The sequence below is a fragment of the Erinaceus europaeus genome, chromosome 9, assembly GCF_950295315.1.
Source record: "Erinaceus europaeus chromosome 9, mEriEur2.1, whole genome shotgun sequence".
NCBI classification, from domain to species: domain Eukaryota; kingdom Metazoa; phylum Chordata; class Mammalia; order Eulipotyphla; family Erinaceidae; genus Erinaceus; species Erinaceus europaeus.
In genome coordinates, this window is record NC_080170.1 from 117,886,566 (window position 1) to 117,902,586 (window position 16,021).

At 42.2% G+C, this 16,021-nt stretch overlaps 1 protein-coding gene and 1 long non-coding RNA gene across 2 annotated transcripts in view; one reads left to right on the forward strand and one right to left on the reverse strand.

Annotated features, from left to right (window-relative positions):
* Positions 1-8,739: 8,739 nt before the first annotated feature.
* On the reverse strand, positions 8,740-9,798 carry LOC103122995 (keratin-associated protein 7-1). The gene has a single exon (XM_060198636.1). It carries the CDS (start codon positions 9,743-9,745, stop codon positions 9,482-9,484), a length of 264 nt encoding a protein of 87 aa, XP_060054619.1. The 5' UTR covers positions 9,746-9,798; the 3' UTR covers positions 8,740-9,481.
* Positions 9,799-10,107: 309 nt separating this feature from the next.
* Positions 10,108-16,021, forward strand: part of LOC132540491 (uncharacterized) — a 493,968-nt gene continuing 488,054 nt past the window's right edge. Inside the window, exon 1 of the long non-coding RNA XR_009551698.1 lies at positions 10,108-10,258. This is a non-coding gene — a long non-coding RNA (uncharacterized LOC132540491). The remainder of the gene's footprint in view (positions 10,259-16,021) is intronic.

A 16,021-nucleotide genomic window follows, 5' to 3' on the forward strand; every position in this document is an offset into this window, starting at 1 on the left:
GGTTGGCTTGAGAAATCCTGCCACACCACAACAAGGTCCAGGTGCATCAGAGGCTCGCTGACTCCAGTCCTGAGCACCTCACATGCCTCACCCAACCAGCTGGAAAAAGTCACCACAGGGAAGGTGACTACTGGCCACTAGCTTGTAGTCACAGGCGGGACAAAAGGTCATTGCTATCATCTGTGTTTTATTCTTACTGATGTAAAATGAAAGAGCAGAGATTTTTCTTCTCAGAACACAAAGAAAGGGTTAGACACACATTTTTGGAGGGAGGAGGGGAACTATGAAATTTTATTCCTGAGAAAATAGACTTTGAAACCACATTCCCTTAATTAAAAAAAAATTAACGAATCAGTTTAGTGTTAAGAGCCTGAAACTACCAATGTAAAATTGTGTTTTCCTTTTCTTTTATCAGAGCACTATACAGTTCTGTATAGTGCTTTATGGAGGCATAAGGGATTGAATCTGGGACCTCAAAGCTCAGGCAGGGAAGTCTTCTGCAATCTGTATAGACTTAAAGTCCAACAATGATCTGGCAAGTTGAGCTAGCCATATAAAAGATTATGGTTGAAAAAGGAAGGGAGAAAGAAGGAAAGAAAAGAAGAAAGGAAGACAGAAAGAATGGTTATTTATACAACTACAAATTAATAGGAGTGTACATAGACACCAGTCCTACCACCAAAAGACTGTGTCCCATCCCAAACCCCCATCCCCACCCCCACCTCCACCCCCAGTGAAGCTGAACTTCCATCCTCGCCCTCAACCCAGAGATTTTTACTTTGGTGCCCTACTCCAAATTCAGTCAAAACCTACTTTGAGTTTCTTTCTGTTCTTCTTTCTCAACTTCTGTTTATGAGTGGGATCATCCCATACTCGTCTTTGTCTTTCTGACTTAGCTCACTTAACAGAATTCCTTCTCGCTCCGTCCAAGATGGGTCAGAGAAGATGGGTTCATGGTTCTTCTTTCTCATCCACTCATCTGTTGTTGGGCACCTGGGTTGCTTCCAGGTTTTAGTTATTACAGATTGTGCTGCTATGAACATAGGTGTACACACATCTTTTTGGTTTGGCATTATGGAGTCCTTGGGGTATATCCCTAGGAGAGGAATTATGGGGTTTACAGTCAAAATATTTTTACACCTTTCCTATTTTTGAACTACTCTCTTCCTTGATCCAGATTTCTGGTATTTTTACAGCCATGACACCATCTCCCCAGACAATAACTTGGATCCACCTGCATATCAGATTTCAGGCTCAGGCAAAAAAACAAAACAAAAAAACTAGTATAGTCAGAGGCCTTTTGGAATAGAACTAAAATAGGCCTACTACCTATCTACAAAACAGAGGACCCCCCCCCAACTCTTCATCTGTACTATTCCAGCCTTTAGTTTCATAATTAGTCAATAATTTATTTGGCTTTATATGTTAATTCTCTTTTCAGCCACCAGGTTCCACATACTAGCAGGATGCTGACCAGACTTCCCTGGACAGACAACCTCACCAATGTGTCCTGAAGCTCCACTTTCCCAGAGCCCTGCCCCACTAGAGAGAGAGGCAGGCTGGGAGCATGGACCAACCTGTCAATGCCCGTGTTCAGTAGGGAAGCAATTACAGAAGCCAGACCTTCTGCATCCCACAATGACCTTGGGTCCATATTTCCAGAGGGTTAAAGAATAAGAAAGCTATCAGGATAGGGGATGAGATGCAGAATTCTGATAGTAGGAATTATGTGGAGTTGTACCCCTCTTACCCTATGGTTTTGTCAATGTTTCCTTTTTATAAATAAAAATATATATATAATAAATAAATAGAAATAATGAAAGAAAGAGAGAAAGAAAGAAAGTTGGAGTTGAGCTACCTCAGTGCTAAGATGTAGTCAGCAAGGCAACTCAACTGGATAGTTGGCCTACTTTGCCATGTGTACAACCCAGGTTCAAATCCAGCCTCCATCAAACTGGAGGAAGCTTCAGTGCTGTGATATCTTGCCTTCTCTCCCTCTGTCTCTGTTTCTTTTTTTTTTCTTTCCTCCAGGGTTAATGCTGGGCTCAGTGCCTGCACCATGAATCCACCGCTCCTGGAGGCCATTTTTCCCCCTTTTGTTGCCCTTGTTGTTGTAGCCTCGCTGTGGCTATCATTATTGCCATTGTTGATGTTGTTTGTTGTTGGATAGGACAGAGAGAAATGGAGAGAGGAGGGGAAGACAGAGAGGGAGAGAGAAAGATAGACACCTGCAGACCTGCTTCACTGCCTGTGAAGCGACACCCCTGCAGGTGCGGAGCCGGGGGCTCGAACTGGGATCCTTACGCAGGTCCTTGTGCTTTGTGCCACATGCGCTTAACCCACTGCGCCAACGCCCGACCCCCCTCTGTCTCTGTTTCTGTCCTATCAGAAAAAAAAAAAGTTGATTCATGGGGTTGAGTGGTGGTTCTACCTGATTGAGCACACGTATTACCGCGCACAAGAACCTGGGTTCAAACCCCTGGTTCTCACCTACAGAGGAGATGCTTCAGAAAAGGTGAAACAGTGCCACAGATGTCTCTCTGTCTTTCTTCCCTTCTCTATCTCCCCCTCCTCTCTCAATTTCTCTCTGGCCTATCAAAACACACACACACACACACACACACACACACACACACACAGAGTTGGCTCAGAGCAGTGAAGCTTCAATGTCAAAAAGAACAGGCATAAAAAAAACTCAATTCTGAGACATTCAGTGATGATGGGTGGGAGCATGACCGCAACTTGGTTGTCCACTGTTCTTTGGATGCCTGAGGTCATGTCCTTCCAGTGACCTTGAAATTAATATTTCTTGTTACTGAACAACAAGCCAAGGTAAGTAAAATTCTCTAAAGACATAATTTCTGCTACATCTTTTCTGGACAAAACCTAACCCTGAAATGAATTAGTAGAAATTACTTACAAGAATAACTGTAAGGTTGCAACATAGCTTACCTCATAGCCTGCCCACTCCACCACACTTGAGGATCTGGATTCAAGCCCCTGGCTAAGAACTAGGAGCACTATGCAAAACAGATTTCCCAAGCAGTGGAGCTTTGCTGTAGTGTGTCTCTTTCTCTTATCTTCCATCTGGAAGAGAGAGGATGAGAGACAGAAAGAGACCTTGTGGAATAAGGTGGACCAGTGGAATAAGAAAGGTGTATCCTAAAATTTGAGTTTCCTCATTAGAAAATGTCATGAGAATTCTGAAGTTGTAACCATGTTCATTGAACACAGAAGCATCCATTTGAAAAGTGGATTACTAAGAGGGGGTGACAGTAAAAAAGGGAAGAAAAAGCCTGGAGAGAGAACACCATGGCTTTTGAAAAGTATTCTCATTTACCAGAGACAGTGAAGATCCCATGTTCAATCCTCATAAGCTAGAGCTGAGCAGTGCTCTATTTGAAAAAAATGAAACAGGATACATACAAAAATAATTAAATAAAGTATTTTAAAAAATAAAGCATGGGGTCCCGGCCGTAGCACAGCTGGTTAAGCACACAAGACAAAAAGAGCAAGGACCTGTGTAAGGGTTCCAGTTCAATCCCCGGCTCCCCACCTGTGGGGTGGTGTCACTTCATAAGCAATGAAGCAGGTCTGCAGGTGTCTATCTTTCCCCCTCTGTCTTCCCCTCCTCTCTTGATTTCTCTCTGTCCTATCCAACAATAACAACAGCAATAACAACAATTATAATAATAACAACAATGATAAACAACAAGGGCAACAAAAGGAAAAAAGTAGCCTCCAGGAGCAGCAGATTTGTAGTGCAGGCACTGAGCCACAATAATAACCCTGGAGGCAAAAAATAAATAAATAAAATAAAAAATTAAATAAAGTATGACCCCAGGATAATGCACTGGACTCTCAAGCATGGGTCTGTCTCTCTCTCTCTCTCTCTCTCTCTCTCTCCTCTTTCTCCTTTCTCTCCTCTCTTTCCTCTCTTTCTTTGCCCTCCTCTGTCTCATAAATAAATATTTTTAAAAGTACTGAAGAAAATAACACTGAACATTTTTTAAAAAAACAAGAGAATGTTACTCAAATACCATTGTCAAAAATAATGTCAAAAGGCTTGGGCAATTCAAGGGGAAAGAAGTGACATTGAGAAATAAGGGGGTATTTTCTGAGACAGCTGAACTCCACATATTCACACATTTTAGAGAATATTCTAAAAAGTCTCTGCCTGGCAGCCCTTTGAAACATAACATCTTCCCATTTAAATGACAGAAATTCCTCCTGTTGCAGCTTGAGACATTTTTTTTCTCTATCCTCAGAGGAAATAAAGAGCACATTTTTTTTGTTCTGTAATACAAATAGCAACACAAATAGAGTAAAAGAATTGAATTGGAAGTAGCATTTTTTTAAGTTCCTTCTTTGCTAAAATTGTCAATAAAATGTCATCAGTCCATTAACAATCAACAGCAGGCAATGGCCTCCTCATATTTACTTTTTTCAAATTATTTTATAGGACAGAGAGAAATGAAGAGAAGAGGGGAAGATAGAGAGGGAGAGAGAAATATAAACACCTGCAGACCTGCTTCATAGCTTGTGAAGCGAGCCCCTTGCAGGTGGAGAGCCGGGGGGCTCGAACCAGGATCCTTGTCCAGGTTCTTACTCTTTGTACTATGTGCACTTAACCCAGTGCATCACCACCACCACCACCCCTCAAAATATCTTTGAGGACAAGAATTGAAGGAATACGAGCAGTGTTGAAACTTAATGTCCACACAAGTCTCTTGAGAATCTTGTCAAAGGGCAGAGTTTATTTCAGGAAAGAAGTCTGCTTCTCAAACAAGCTCACAGGGGATATCATATTTCTGGTCAGCAAACCATATTTGAAGCAGAGAGGTAATTAGTGACACCTAAGGCCATAGGTATGTCTGTTACTTTGACAAATTATTATCAAGGGCTTACGACACAGCATTGATGATGCATTTTGATTTAAATATGGGGATTGTGCTCATGGAAGATACAGCATACACCCTGAAGTGAAAGAATCAAAGCTGTGGATTAGTGATGGTGAGAAAGATAAAGATCAGAGGCTGAAAGATAGCTCACCACCTGCCTCCCCCCCAAAAAAAACAACCTGTAACTTACCATATTCTAAGCCCCAGGTTCCATCCCCAGCATCACATGGGAACACCATGAAGGCACCAAGAGGATCTCTATTGATGAAAGAGTGATGCTGTGATGTTTCTCCTCTCTGTGTATATGTGTCTCTCACTCGAGAGTAAAAAGGATAGAAAAGTTGACCCAGGCGTGGTACTACCACATATGCATAAGACCCAAGCATTTCAAAAAGCAAAATAAGAGACAAAGCAGTCTTGGCAATGGTAAACCAGAATGTCCCAGCACCTCAGAGGCAGGCTCCGGACCATCAAAACCCCAACCAGACAAGGTCAGTCTGTGACATGAGGCTGTGAGATGAACTTGATTCTACTCTCATCTTGTCAGAGGGCAGAGGGGAAAGAGAACACTATTCAAGCCACACGGAGGACAGGACATCATCTTCAGTGACTGTCACCTCTCTGCCGTTACAGAACTCCAGCCTTGTTCCACCTCTCAGATAAAAACTGTTGAAACACCCAACTACGACTGTGAAGACAGAAAGTGTAAAAGCACAGTGCATGCATACTTGAGACCCTACATACCCTAACACCATCACAATGTTCTATTCTTTCTTCCTCTCTCTCTCTCTCTCTCTCTCTCTCTCTATCTATCTATCTCTCTCTCTCTCATCTAGATATAGAAATTGATCTTGAAGTAAAATAAAACCCAGTCACAGAATTAGGCTCACTTCCCACAGTACCCATTAGAGGGAGAAGAGTCCTTACTGCAACTGCCAACCAGCTTTTAAATCGACCTTTAAGATGAACCTCCAGGGAGAGACCGTGATGCATCCAGTGGAGCACACACATTATAATATGCAAGGACCTGGATTCAAACCCCTGGTCCTCACCAGCAGGGAGGAAACTTCACAAAGAGTGAAACGGTGTTGCAGCTGTCTTTTTCTCCCTCTTTCTCTAAGCACTCCCTCTCAATTCCTCTCTGTCCAGTTTATCAAATAAAAAACTTTTTAAGAAAAAGAAGAAGGCAGTCAGGTGGTAGTGCAGTGAGTTAAGCACACATGGCACAAAGCGCAAGGACCAGTGCAAGGATCCCGGTTCGAGCCCCCGGCTCCCCACCTGCAGGGGAGTCACTTCACAGGCAGTGAAGCAGGTCTGCAGGTGTCTGTCTTTCTCTCCCCCACTCTGTCTTCCTCTCCTCTTTTTATGTCTCTCTGTCCTATCCAACATCAACGACACCAATAATAGCAATAATAATAACTACAACAATAAAACAACAAGGGCAACAAAATGGTAATAAATAAATAAATATTTTAAAGTTTTTTTTAAAAAGAAGAAGATGATGAATTTCCAATATCTTGTTAAGATTGAGAGCAAGAAAATGATAAAATAGTATTAGGGGTATTTCTAAATGGCATAGGGGCCAGCAGGAATGGAATTCTGTTGTCCAAAACTAAGAAAATTTGAACATCATCAGTGTGACAGTTCAGGGCTTGCAAGTCTGAGGTCCCAGGTTCAATTCGTAGCACATCATATGTCAACATGGAGCAGCACTTCTCTCTCTCTCTCTGTCTCTCTCTCTCTGTCTCTCTCTCTCTCTCTCTCTGTGTGTGTGTGTATATATATATACAAATATGAAGTATCTTGTCTTCTATTTTAAGTGCTTGGAAGAAAATGATCATGAAATGCCTACCCTGGGATAAGAATTTTTCTCAAGGATGTGGCATTACAGCTACTGAGCATTTATTGCTTGGGTATTAAATATATATATATTCTTAAAGCAAAGCTGCTTGTTAGGTTTTTATAACTTCTCACAAATCTTCAATATTAAAATAGTAGAAGATCCCAATATTGCTTAATTTTTAAAGAAAGAGATAGGGAGACCCAGAGGCAGTGAAAGAGACCACAACACCAAAAATTCTTTCAAGGAGGTGGGGCGGGGGTGGGCTCGAACCTGGGTCACACACATGATGAATCAGCTCGCTACCCAAGGGATCTATTTCACCTCGCCCTCGTAATGCTTTATGTACTCATGAAGAAACCTTATATTGGGTTTATATGACATTTTGCAACCGTAATTTTGCAACTGAGCATCTTCTCTGAGAAGGACAGAAATGCACTAAATACTTGTTACCAGGGGCCAGGTGGTGGTGCACCTAGTTGAGCACACATGCTACAGTGTACAATGACCCAGGTTTGAGCCCCCAGATCCCACGTATGTGGGGGGGGGGGTTGTGAGTGGTGAAGCAGTGTGGTAGGTATCTTTCTGTTTCTCTCCCTATCACCACTTCCCTCTTGATTTCTGACTATGTCTATCAAATATTAAATAAAATATTTTAATTTAAAATAAAAAATACTTATTACCAAATAAAAGAACCTAACCCAAGCACAAAATAATATTGTATCATTTTGTTGGAGAGGAGGGTAATGGTTTACAGTACAGTTGTTGACACATGGGTAAAATTGTACAGGTCGCCATGACAGGGGTCTGCAAAACACTCTCACTCCCAACTTGGCTTCTTTCCCACCATCTTACACCAATACTTTAAAGACCCTTCTCCCCAGCCCTCCCTCTCCCTGTCCTCCTTCCCCAGAGTCCTTTGCTTTGGCACAATACATCAAACCAGTCTAAGCTTTATATTGTGTTTGTCCTTTCTGTTTGTTTTTGTATCTCAAGTCCTGCCCATGAATGAGATCATCCCATATTCATCCTTCTCTTTCTGGCTTGTCTCATGTAACATGATTCCTCCAAGATCCATCCAAAATGAGGTGAAGAAGGTGACTTCCTCATTCTTAATAGCTGTGTAATATTCCATTGTATATATAGATGACAATCTTCCATGCCACTTATCTGTTGTTGAACATGTAGGTTATTTCCAGGTTTTGGCTATTAAAAATTGTGCTGTCAGAGAAAAACAGTCTCCATTCAATAAACTCATGTGAATTTCAGAAGCAAAAAAAAAAAATTGTGTTGCTATGAACATGGTGTGCATAGATCCCTTTGGATGAGTATGTTTATTTCCTTAAGATATATTGCTAGGAGAGGAATTCCTGAATCAAACACAAAATATTTTGCTTTAAATGTCAAATGCCATTTGAAGGTTCACCTTCTAGGGTTATGCCTTGTCATGCGAGTATCAAAATATGGTTTGATACTTGCATGTACCATCAAAGAGTATCATTGCAGCCAGGGAAGTTCTGGTCTCTCTCCTGGACACTACACAAAATTTTGTATTTTGCTTGATGTGGTAGATTTCTCAGTAAGAGAGTCAAGAAGCAGTTCCTCAGTGCAGACTACGTCATTTCAAATGATTCTGAACTATCATTCCCACAAAGAAAAGTTTCAATCATAGGTGAGGAATATAAAGTGCATTTGCCAAAAAAAAAATTTTTTTTTTAAGGAGGGGGTATAGGCTATGTGATTTTAGCTTTTTCTCTACTGGCTAAGTCACAGAAATGTCTAGCCATAGGAAATATGTCACTATGACTATTTAGTTGTAAATTCTTCCAGTAGGCTGTGGGGGTTCAATTTCTCCAGAGCTGAAAGCTTAAAAGAGTGGGAGAATAAAAACTTATGCCGAAATGATACTGTTTCCCAAAAGAAAATAAGAAAAGAAAATGTTACCATCTAACAACTAAGGAAATTTACTGTTTATAATAAGAATACAGAAATACCAGCCACTGCTTTATATTTAATTTTTAAAAATATTTATCTATTCATGTAGAAAGGATGAGAGGGAGAGAAGAACCAGAGTTAACTCTCCAGCATATGTGGGATTAATCCCAGGGCCTCATGCATGTCAATCCTGAGCCAACTTCCAAGATTTGCACATGCTTTGTATTTGGATTAAATTTAAGGATTTTTCAGGAACTTCAAAAAAAAATGTAAAAACCTGAAGTGTCTCAGCATCACCCTCTTCTGCTGTACAGTCTGACTTGAGGGTAAGCCTCAGGGAAGTCCTACAATATAGGCTGAAACCAGCTGATGGATTCCAAAAGTATGACACCAGCATAAAACAAATAGGCAGGACACAAAGTCGTATGCTGAATGAAAGAGATTTATTAAGAGATTAACAGTGAACCCCCCCGCCCCTCCCTACCCACCCCCAACTTGGGACATTCTATGGGTGTAGAATTCAAAAAGATGTGAGCAGAGTGATGGCGAGAAGCAAACTGTGAGAAGTCAGGTCCAGTCATGGTAGAAGTACATCTCACTTTCTTGGGCTGTGGAGGAGAGAATCTGTTCAGAAACGGATCCCTGGCTGGTCAGTTAAAGGTCCTCAAAGATCAGCATCACAGTAAGAAGCCAGCAAGAAGACGGAAGATGTGTGTCCGGGATACAGCTGCTGCTCCTCAGCTGCTTCTGCACACAAGGAATTGATGGCGACTTCCGTTGTCACCGGCAGCTCGCTCCTGGTTTCTCAGTAGGTGCTGTAGCCAAAGCCAGAGCCAGAGCCCCAGGGTCGGTTGAAGCTGCCGCCATAGCCACAGCCCAGGTAGCCGAGGTTGCTACCGCCAAAGCTGTAGCCCAGGGAGTTGTAGCCGTTGTACCCACAACCATAGTTCAGGGGAGAGCCCAAGGGCACCACACAGTTCAGGGGGGTGGCCCTGAAGGTCCTATGGAAGTTGGTTCCATAGCAAGGGTAGCCTGGGAAGTAGCTTCCACAGCAAAAGAAACGGGTCATGGCGGCAGGAGTGGAGGATGAGTGATTGCAAAGAGCAAGAGACCCAAGGGAGGAATGAAGGACTCCTGCTGCTCTGTGCCTTTTATACCTCCAGCTGGCTCACCTGACACCCCCGTCCAGATACCCTCCCAGTGATTTGCATAAGGAAGCCCAGTATTGTGCCCATAAAATGCATACAAAAGAACCCACAGACTCACTGTCCACGTCTTTTGTTGGCTGTTCTTGTTTGCATAGGAATGCACTGTGTCTTCAAAGCCAGTGACTATCCTTGACACACATTTGAATTCCTTTCATCAGTGTCTCATAATTGAGCCGCTCTCTGACTGCTTCATGTGAGTCTTTATCTTCAGATTCATGAATTCTTCGTTAGTGACAGGGCAGATATCTGGATAACTGCCTGGAAGTCTCTCCATGTGACATTCCAAAGCAGGCAAGCAGAACACCACTGGCTTTCTGGCAACAGGGTGTCTTTGGAACTGAAGATTATCTGGAAAAAGAAGGAGAAGCTGCAAGGTACTAGGAATGGCTAAACACCCACTGAATTATTTGCTTTGCTGCAGTTCCCTTTATGTGTTTGCTTATATATTTATGTTAAGATTTTTAATCTTCACTTATTTTACTTTTGATAAAGACAGAGAGGAATTGAGAGAGGAAGACAGACAGCGAAAGAGAGAGAGAGAGACCTTGCAGCACTGCTCCGCCACTCTTCTTTAAAAATAAAGAGGGGTAATGCAATGGGTTAAGCGTATGTGGCGCAAAGTGCAGAGACCAGATTAAGGATCCGGGATCAAGCCCCGGCTCCCCACCTGCAGGGGAGTCGCTTCACAGGTGGTGAAGCAGGTCTGCAGGTGTCTCTCTTTCTCTCCCCCTCTCTGTCTTCCCCTCCTCTCTCCATTTCTCTCTGTCCTATCCAACAATGACGACATCAATAACAACAACAATAACTACAACAACAATAAAAAAGACAACAAGGGCAACAAAAGGGAAAATAAAAAAATAAATTTTTTTAAATGTGAGAGTCGGGTAGTAGCGCAGCCAGTTAAGCACACGTGGCGCAAAGCTCTAGGATAATTGAGAGACACCCCCCCACCACTCCCCACCTGCAGGGGAGTCGTTTCACAAGCAGTGAAGCAGGTCTGCAGGTGTCTGTCTTTCTCGCCCCCTCTCTGTCTTCCCCTCCTCTCTCCATTTCTCTTTGTCTTATCCAACAAGAAAACAATAATAACTACAACAATAAAACAAGGGCAACAAAAGGGAATAAGTAAATATTTTTTCAAATGTTTATTTGTTTACTGACTTAATAGATAGGCAGAAATTGAGAGGGACGGGGAGATAGGTAGAGAGACACCTGCAGCACTGCTTCACCACTTCTGAAGCTTCCCCCCTATAGATGGGGACTGAGGGGCTTGACCCTGGGTCCTTGTGCACTGTAACATGTGTGCTCTCCACCCAGCCCCTGCCCCACGACTCTTGAAGCTTCCTTTCTGTGCCCAGGTCCTTGTACCTGATAGTATTATGCACTCAGTTGGGTGTGCCACCCCCTGGCCCCCTAACATGGTTCATTTTACACTTTATTTCCACCTCTGTAATACACTTTTTGATATTTAAAGCACTACTATACAAACTCACCAAAGCAAGCCTATCTTTACCTTTATTTTTACAGAGGGCACCAGATAATAGGATGGCTGTGGATATCCTACTCATAATTCCCCTGCTTTTTATTTTATGAGCATCTACCCTATTAAGACTCTTTCTTTTTCTTCAAAGAGAACATACAATCTTTAGTTGTAAAACATCTTGAATATTGCCAAGCTGCCTTGTTGTAGGGTTAGCACACTCCAGCTGAGTGGAATGAAGCCTGCTTTCAAAGTCATATTTGACTGAGCCTGATTCTTCTGAGTGTCTCGTAAGACAAGCCTGAGGGCTATGACCTGTGATGGAAAGCACTGAAGAATGTGACCCTTGCTTCTGCACCAATTTTGCCTCATCTGGCCTTCTGGACAAAGGTAAACCAGAAGGAATTTGAGTTCAGTCAAGAGTGGTCTGTTTCAATTCAAATGTCTCGTCCAGGAAACAATCCCTTCTATATAAGAATAAGAGTTCAGGTGCTCTGAAAGAAAGAAAAAAGAAGAGAGAGAATACTCCTTGGACACCAGCTAGCTCTCTCTCTCTCTCTCTCTCCCTCTCTCTTTTTTCTCCTTTTACTTTTTTTTATTTGGTAGCACAAAGGGAAATTGACTGAGAAGTAATGGAGAGATAGGGAAAAGAAGAAAGATAAACACCTGCAGCCCTACTTTGCTGTTCATGAAGTAGGGAACTGGGGGCTTGAAACGAGATCCTTGTGCATGGTGACATGTGCACTCAACCAGGAGTGCCACCACTTGGCCTTTTGTTTATCTCCTTTTAATGGACAGAATGCCCAATAATTATTTCAGCCGGTACCACTATTAATATACAATTCTGCCTCTCTCCAGTGCTCTGAAGGAAGACATTCCCACAAGCCATCAGAGCAAGAAGACATGCTTCCTTTATTTCCTACATGTTGGTTACAAGTCACCAGAATTTATCATTGGCAACTATCCATGGTTAAAGACTACTTTAAAATACAATTTTCTACAAAAAGAATGGGTTATAATAAGAGGCTCAAAAGAACAAATGATATAAATTCCATGTCAGCTAACCAAGAAAATTTTTAAAAAATATCTATTTATGTATGTGGATAAAAGCAGGTAAAGGCCAAGAACTGATGTGATTGCTGAGTAGTTACTTGAAAAAATGTGACTTGATTCTGTCATGAAATGGCAGTGGAGCCTGTATCTGTTTTTCGTTTTTTTTTTTTTTTAACAGTTACCAAGGTTATTTCTAGAGCTTGAGGCTTGCATGATGAATCCACAGCTCCAAGAAAGAGAGAGAGAGAGAGAGAAGGAAAGAGAGAAAGACCTAACCTTAACCCTAACTTTTTCCTTCCTTTCCTTTGTTTATTTATTTATGTATTTATTTATTTATTTTTAATAGAAACAGAGAGAAATTGAGAGGGGAGAAAGGTCTATAGAGGAAAGAGAAAGACAGATGCTTGCAGCACTGATTTGTCCTTCATGAAGTTTCTCCTTCAGGCAGGCACCAGGGATCTGAACCAGGGTTCTTGCCCATGGTGTTCTACCAGGTGCATCCTTGATCGACCATAAACCTGTAATTTAGATATACTGCCAACAGGTGGCAGTGGCTTGCAAGTTAGTCACTTAACTATAGGACTTCTCAAAAGAAACCTGGAAATTCTCAAAAACAAGCAATAGGCTATCAGAGGAGGGGATGGGATACAGAGTTCTGGTGGTGGGAATTGTGTGAAGTTGTACTCCTCTTATCCTATGGTTTTTGTCAGTGTTTCCCTTTATAATTTTTTTTTTAAAAAAAGCAGGTTGAGATTATTTTCAAATAAGATTTCCAGGCCTCTCCCACTGCCATCCTGCAATCCCTGAAACCTGTATTTCTAATGAGTTTATCGGGAGATTCTCATGAGTCCATCACACTGATAAATGCTGAGCCATTTTGTCATGGGATTTCAAAGAATCCGTCTTTGTTCAACTGTGCAGAATTGCCTTGAGTACCTTCCCGTGTGCTGACAACGGTGTTCAGTGTCAGGCAGAGGCGTGCTATTTCTTTCTATTCTGGGCAGTAAAGGCTACTGATCCTGTGCCATTTCTTCCCATAACATGTTTCCATTCCTCTGCACCCAGTTTCTTTACTCAAGACATACCTGGATACAAAGGGAAGGGATGATAATCACGTACCCAGGCAGCTTAGCAGAGGTAAAACCCACCTTAACTGACCTATTACCCCAAATAAGAGGGGGGAAATAGCATAGAATTATATGTGCCTTTTTTTTCTTTGGCTTGTTTTTATTTGCTCATCTCCTGGTAGATACTCCCAGAGAATATTCTTGGCCAAGTATTTGATTGCTACTCGATGTTTGTTTTTATTTTCGACATTAGTACTGTGGAAAATATTTATTGTGAGCTTAATAGTCTAGACTGTGCTAAACACTATACATTAACCACACACACACAGAGACACACACACACACACACACTCACACACACACACACACATTGTTGTATCCAGCTAGCATGTGGGTTCTTCTCCTGTGAAACTGGAATAAGAATCTCCAGGCTCAGGATATAAATATAAGGAGTACGTTTATTAGGAAAACAGATTTTGGAAGGGAAGACACAATGAGTGGGCTATTGTCTGAGTTAGTACAACAGCACCAGGCTCTGTGTGTCGTGTGGACTTCAGCAGGAATCAGGGAACTTCGTACTATCTAGCATTTCATTTTATAACGCTCATATGAAGGGAGTATTTTAGTTTTAACCCCCCCCAAAAAAAAAGGTAAGGCTGGAGAATTCACATAAATGGTGTCGTTGTCCTGTAGCTGACAAACAAGAAACTCAAGCTCCGGATCCATCCTTTCTGGCCCCGAGAGGCCGCTTCCTTGTTGCCTTGATGGTGAGCATATTCATATTTTCATCAAAGAGATAGGGGGTAGGCAGAAACTCTGATCACTCTGTCACTGTGTGCAAGAACATACCCGGATGCAAAGGCCATGCTCTCCAATCTCCATGCCCAGTGGTTAAGGTCAGGCTCACACTATATATTCCTTTCAGGTGTGTGGTTGCATTGAGCAGGCATCATTCTCAGTCAGAGACTTCAGCTGAGAGACATTTCATTTTCTGAAATATTGATAAATGAGGGAAGCCAGTAGAGCACATCACAAGCCAGTTTCTAAGACCAAGCATGGTTTCCATGTTCTTTCACTCCCTAAAACCTGTAATCCCAGCTAGTGGGGCCTGAGGTGGTGTCACTCTTCCACAGACTTAAAGGATAAAGTCCCCCCCCCCACACACACACACACACACACACACCCGGCAGAACAGGAGTGATGATGCCGCAGAGAGCTCCTATTCCTTATGTGGAGTAAAAATAATTTGCATAACATCCTTGAACAGTGCTTTGAAGCACATTTTCCAAATTTTAGAGAATAAGATGAACGTGCGATTCTATGGACCCCATAGAATACATTCTACTGAATTTGACTCTAATTCTGAGTTATCTTGCATACAGGACACTCTGTGCTGCTCACCCTGTCAGTCTGTACGTAGTTACAGGTTAATTGGTAATTTTCCTTTCTTTGCCTTTTGTTTCTTTCTTCAGTATCTTCCTAACTACTGTGAAATGAGCAGAAGACTGATATAAATACTAGCTTCAAAAAGCAATGCCCTTCTTATTTACTGATCTGGGAGAAAATAAGGCTAGTCCTAGCATGAAATTTTATTTGACATCTTTACATGTGCTTATGAGAGTCAGCGAAAGAGCTGACCAGGACAGTGTGCTTACTTCATTAGGTTACAGTCTTCCTCTCCCAACAATGAAGGCAACTTTCCTTCTCTCCCTCCGATTCTCTTTCTCTTTTTTCTTCCTCCTCCTTCTTCTCCTCCTTCTTCTCCTTCTTCCTCTTCTTCTTCTCCTCCTCCTCCTCCTCCTCCTCCTCCTCCTCCTCCTTCTTCTTCTTGCCTTCAGGGTTATTGCTGGGGCTTGGTGTCTGCACTACGAATCAACTGCTCCTGGAAGCTATTTTTTTCCCTTTTGTTGCCCTTGTTGTTTTATATTTGTTGTGGTTATTATTATTTTTGTTATTGATGTCATTGTTGTTGGACAGGACAGATAGAAATCGAGAGAGGAGGAGAATACTGAGTAGGGAAGAGAAAGATAGACACCTGCAGACCTGCTTCACCACTTGTGAAGCGACTCCCAGGCAGGTGGGGAACCAGGGGCTCAAACCGGAATCCTTACACAGTTCCTTGCACTTTGCACCATGTGCGCTTAACCCACTGCACTACCGCCTGGCTCCTCTTTCCCTTCTATCTGAAAAAAAAAGTCTAAAATGGTGAAGCTCCAGGTATGACAAAATAACAAAGCAAAACAAATTCTTTATTGCTGTGAAAAATTAAAGAATACATCAGAGGGGCCAGACCATTGCACAGCTGGTTAAGCATATATTGTACTATGGGCAAGGACCCATGCAAGAATGCAGGTTTGAGCCCCCGGCTCCCCACCTGCAGGGTGGACTCTTCACAAGCAGCAAAGCAAGTCTACAGGTATCTCTCTGTTTCTTTCCCTCTCTATCTCCCCTTATCTCTCAATTTCTCTGTCCTATCCAATAAAATGGAAAAAATATATATGGCCACCAGGAGTAGTAGATTCATAATGCTAGCACCAAGC

Coding starts and splice junctions, on each gene's coding strand:
- LOC103122995 (XM_060198636.1), bottom strand. CDS start 9,745: ATGACCCGTTTCTTTTGCTGTGGAAGCTACTTCCCAGGCTACCCTTGC.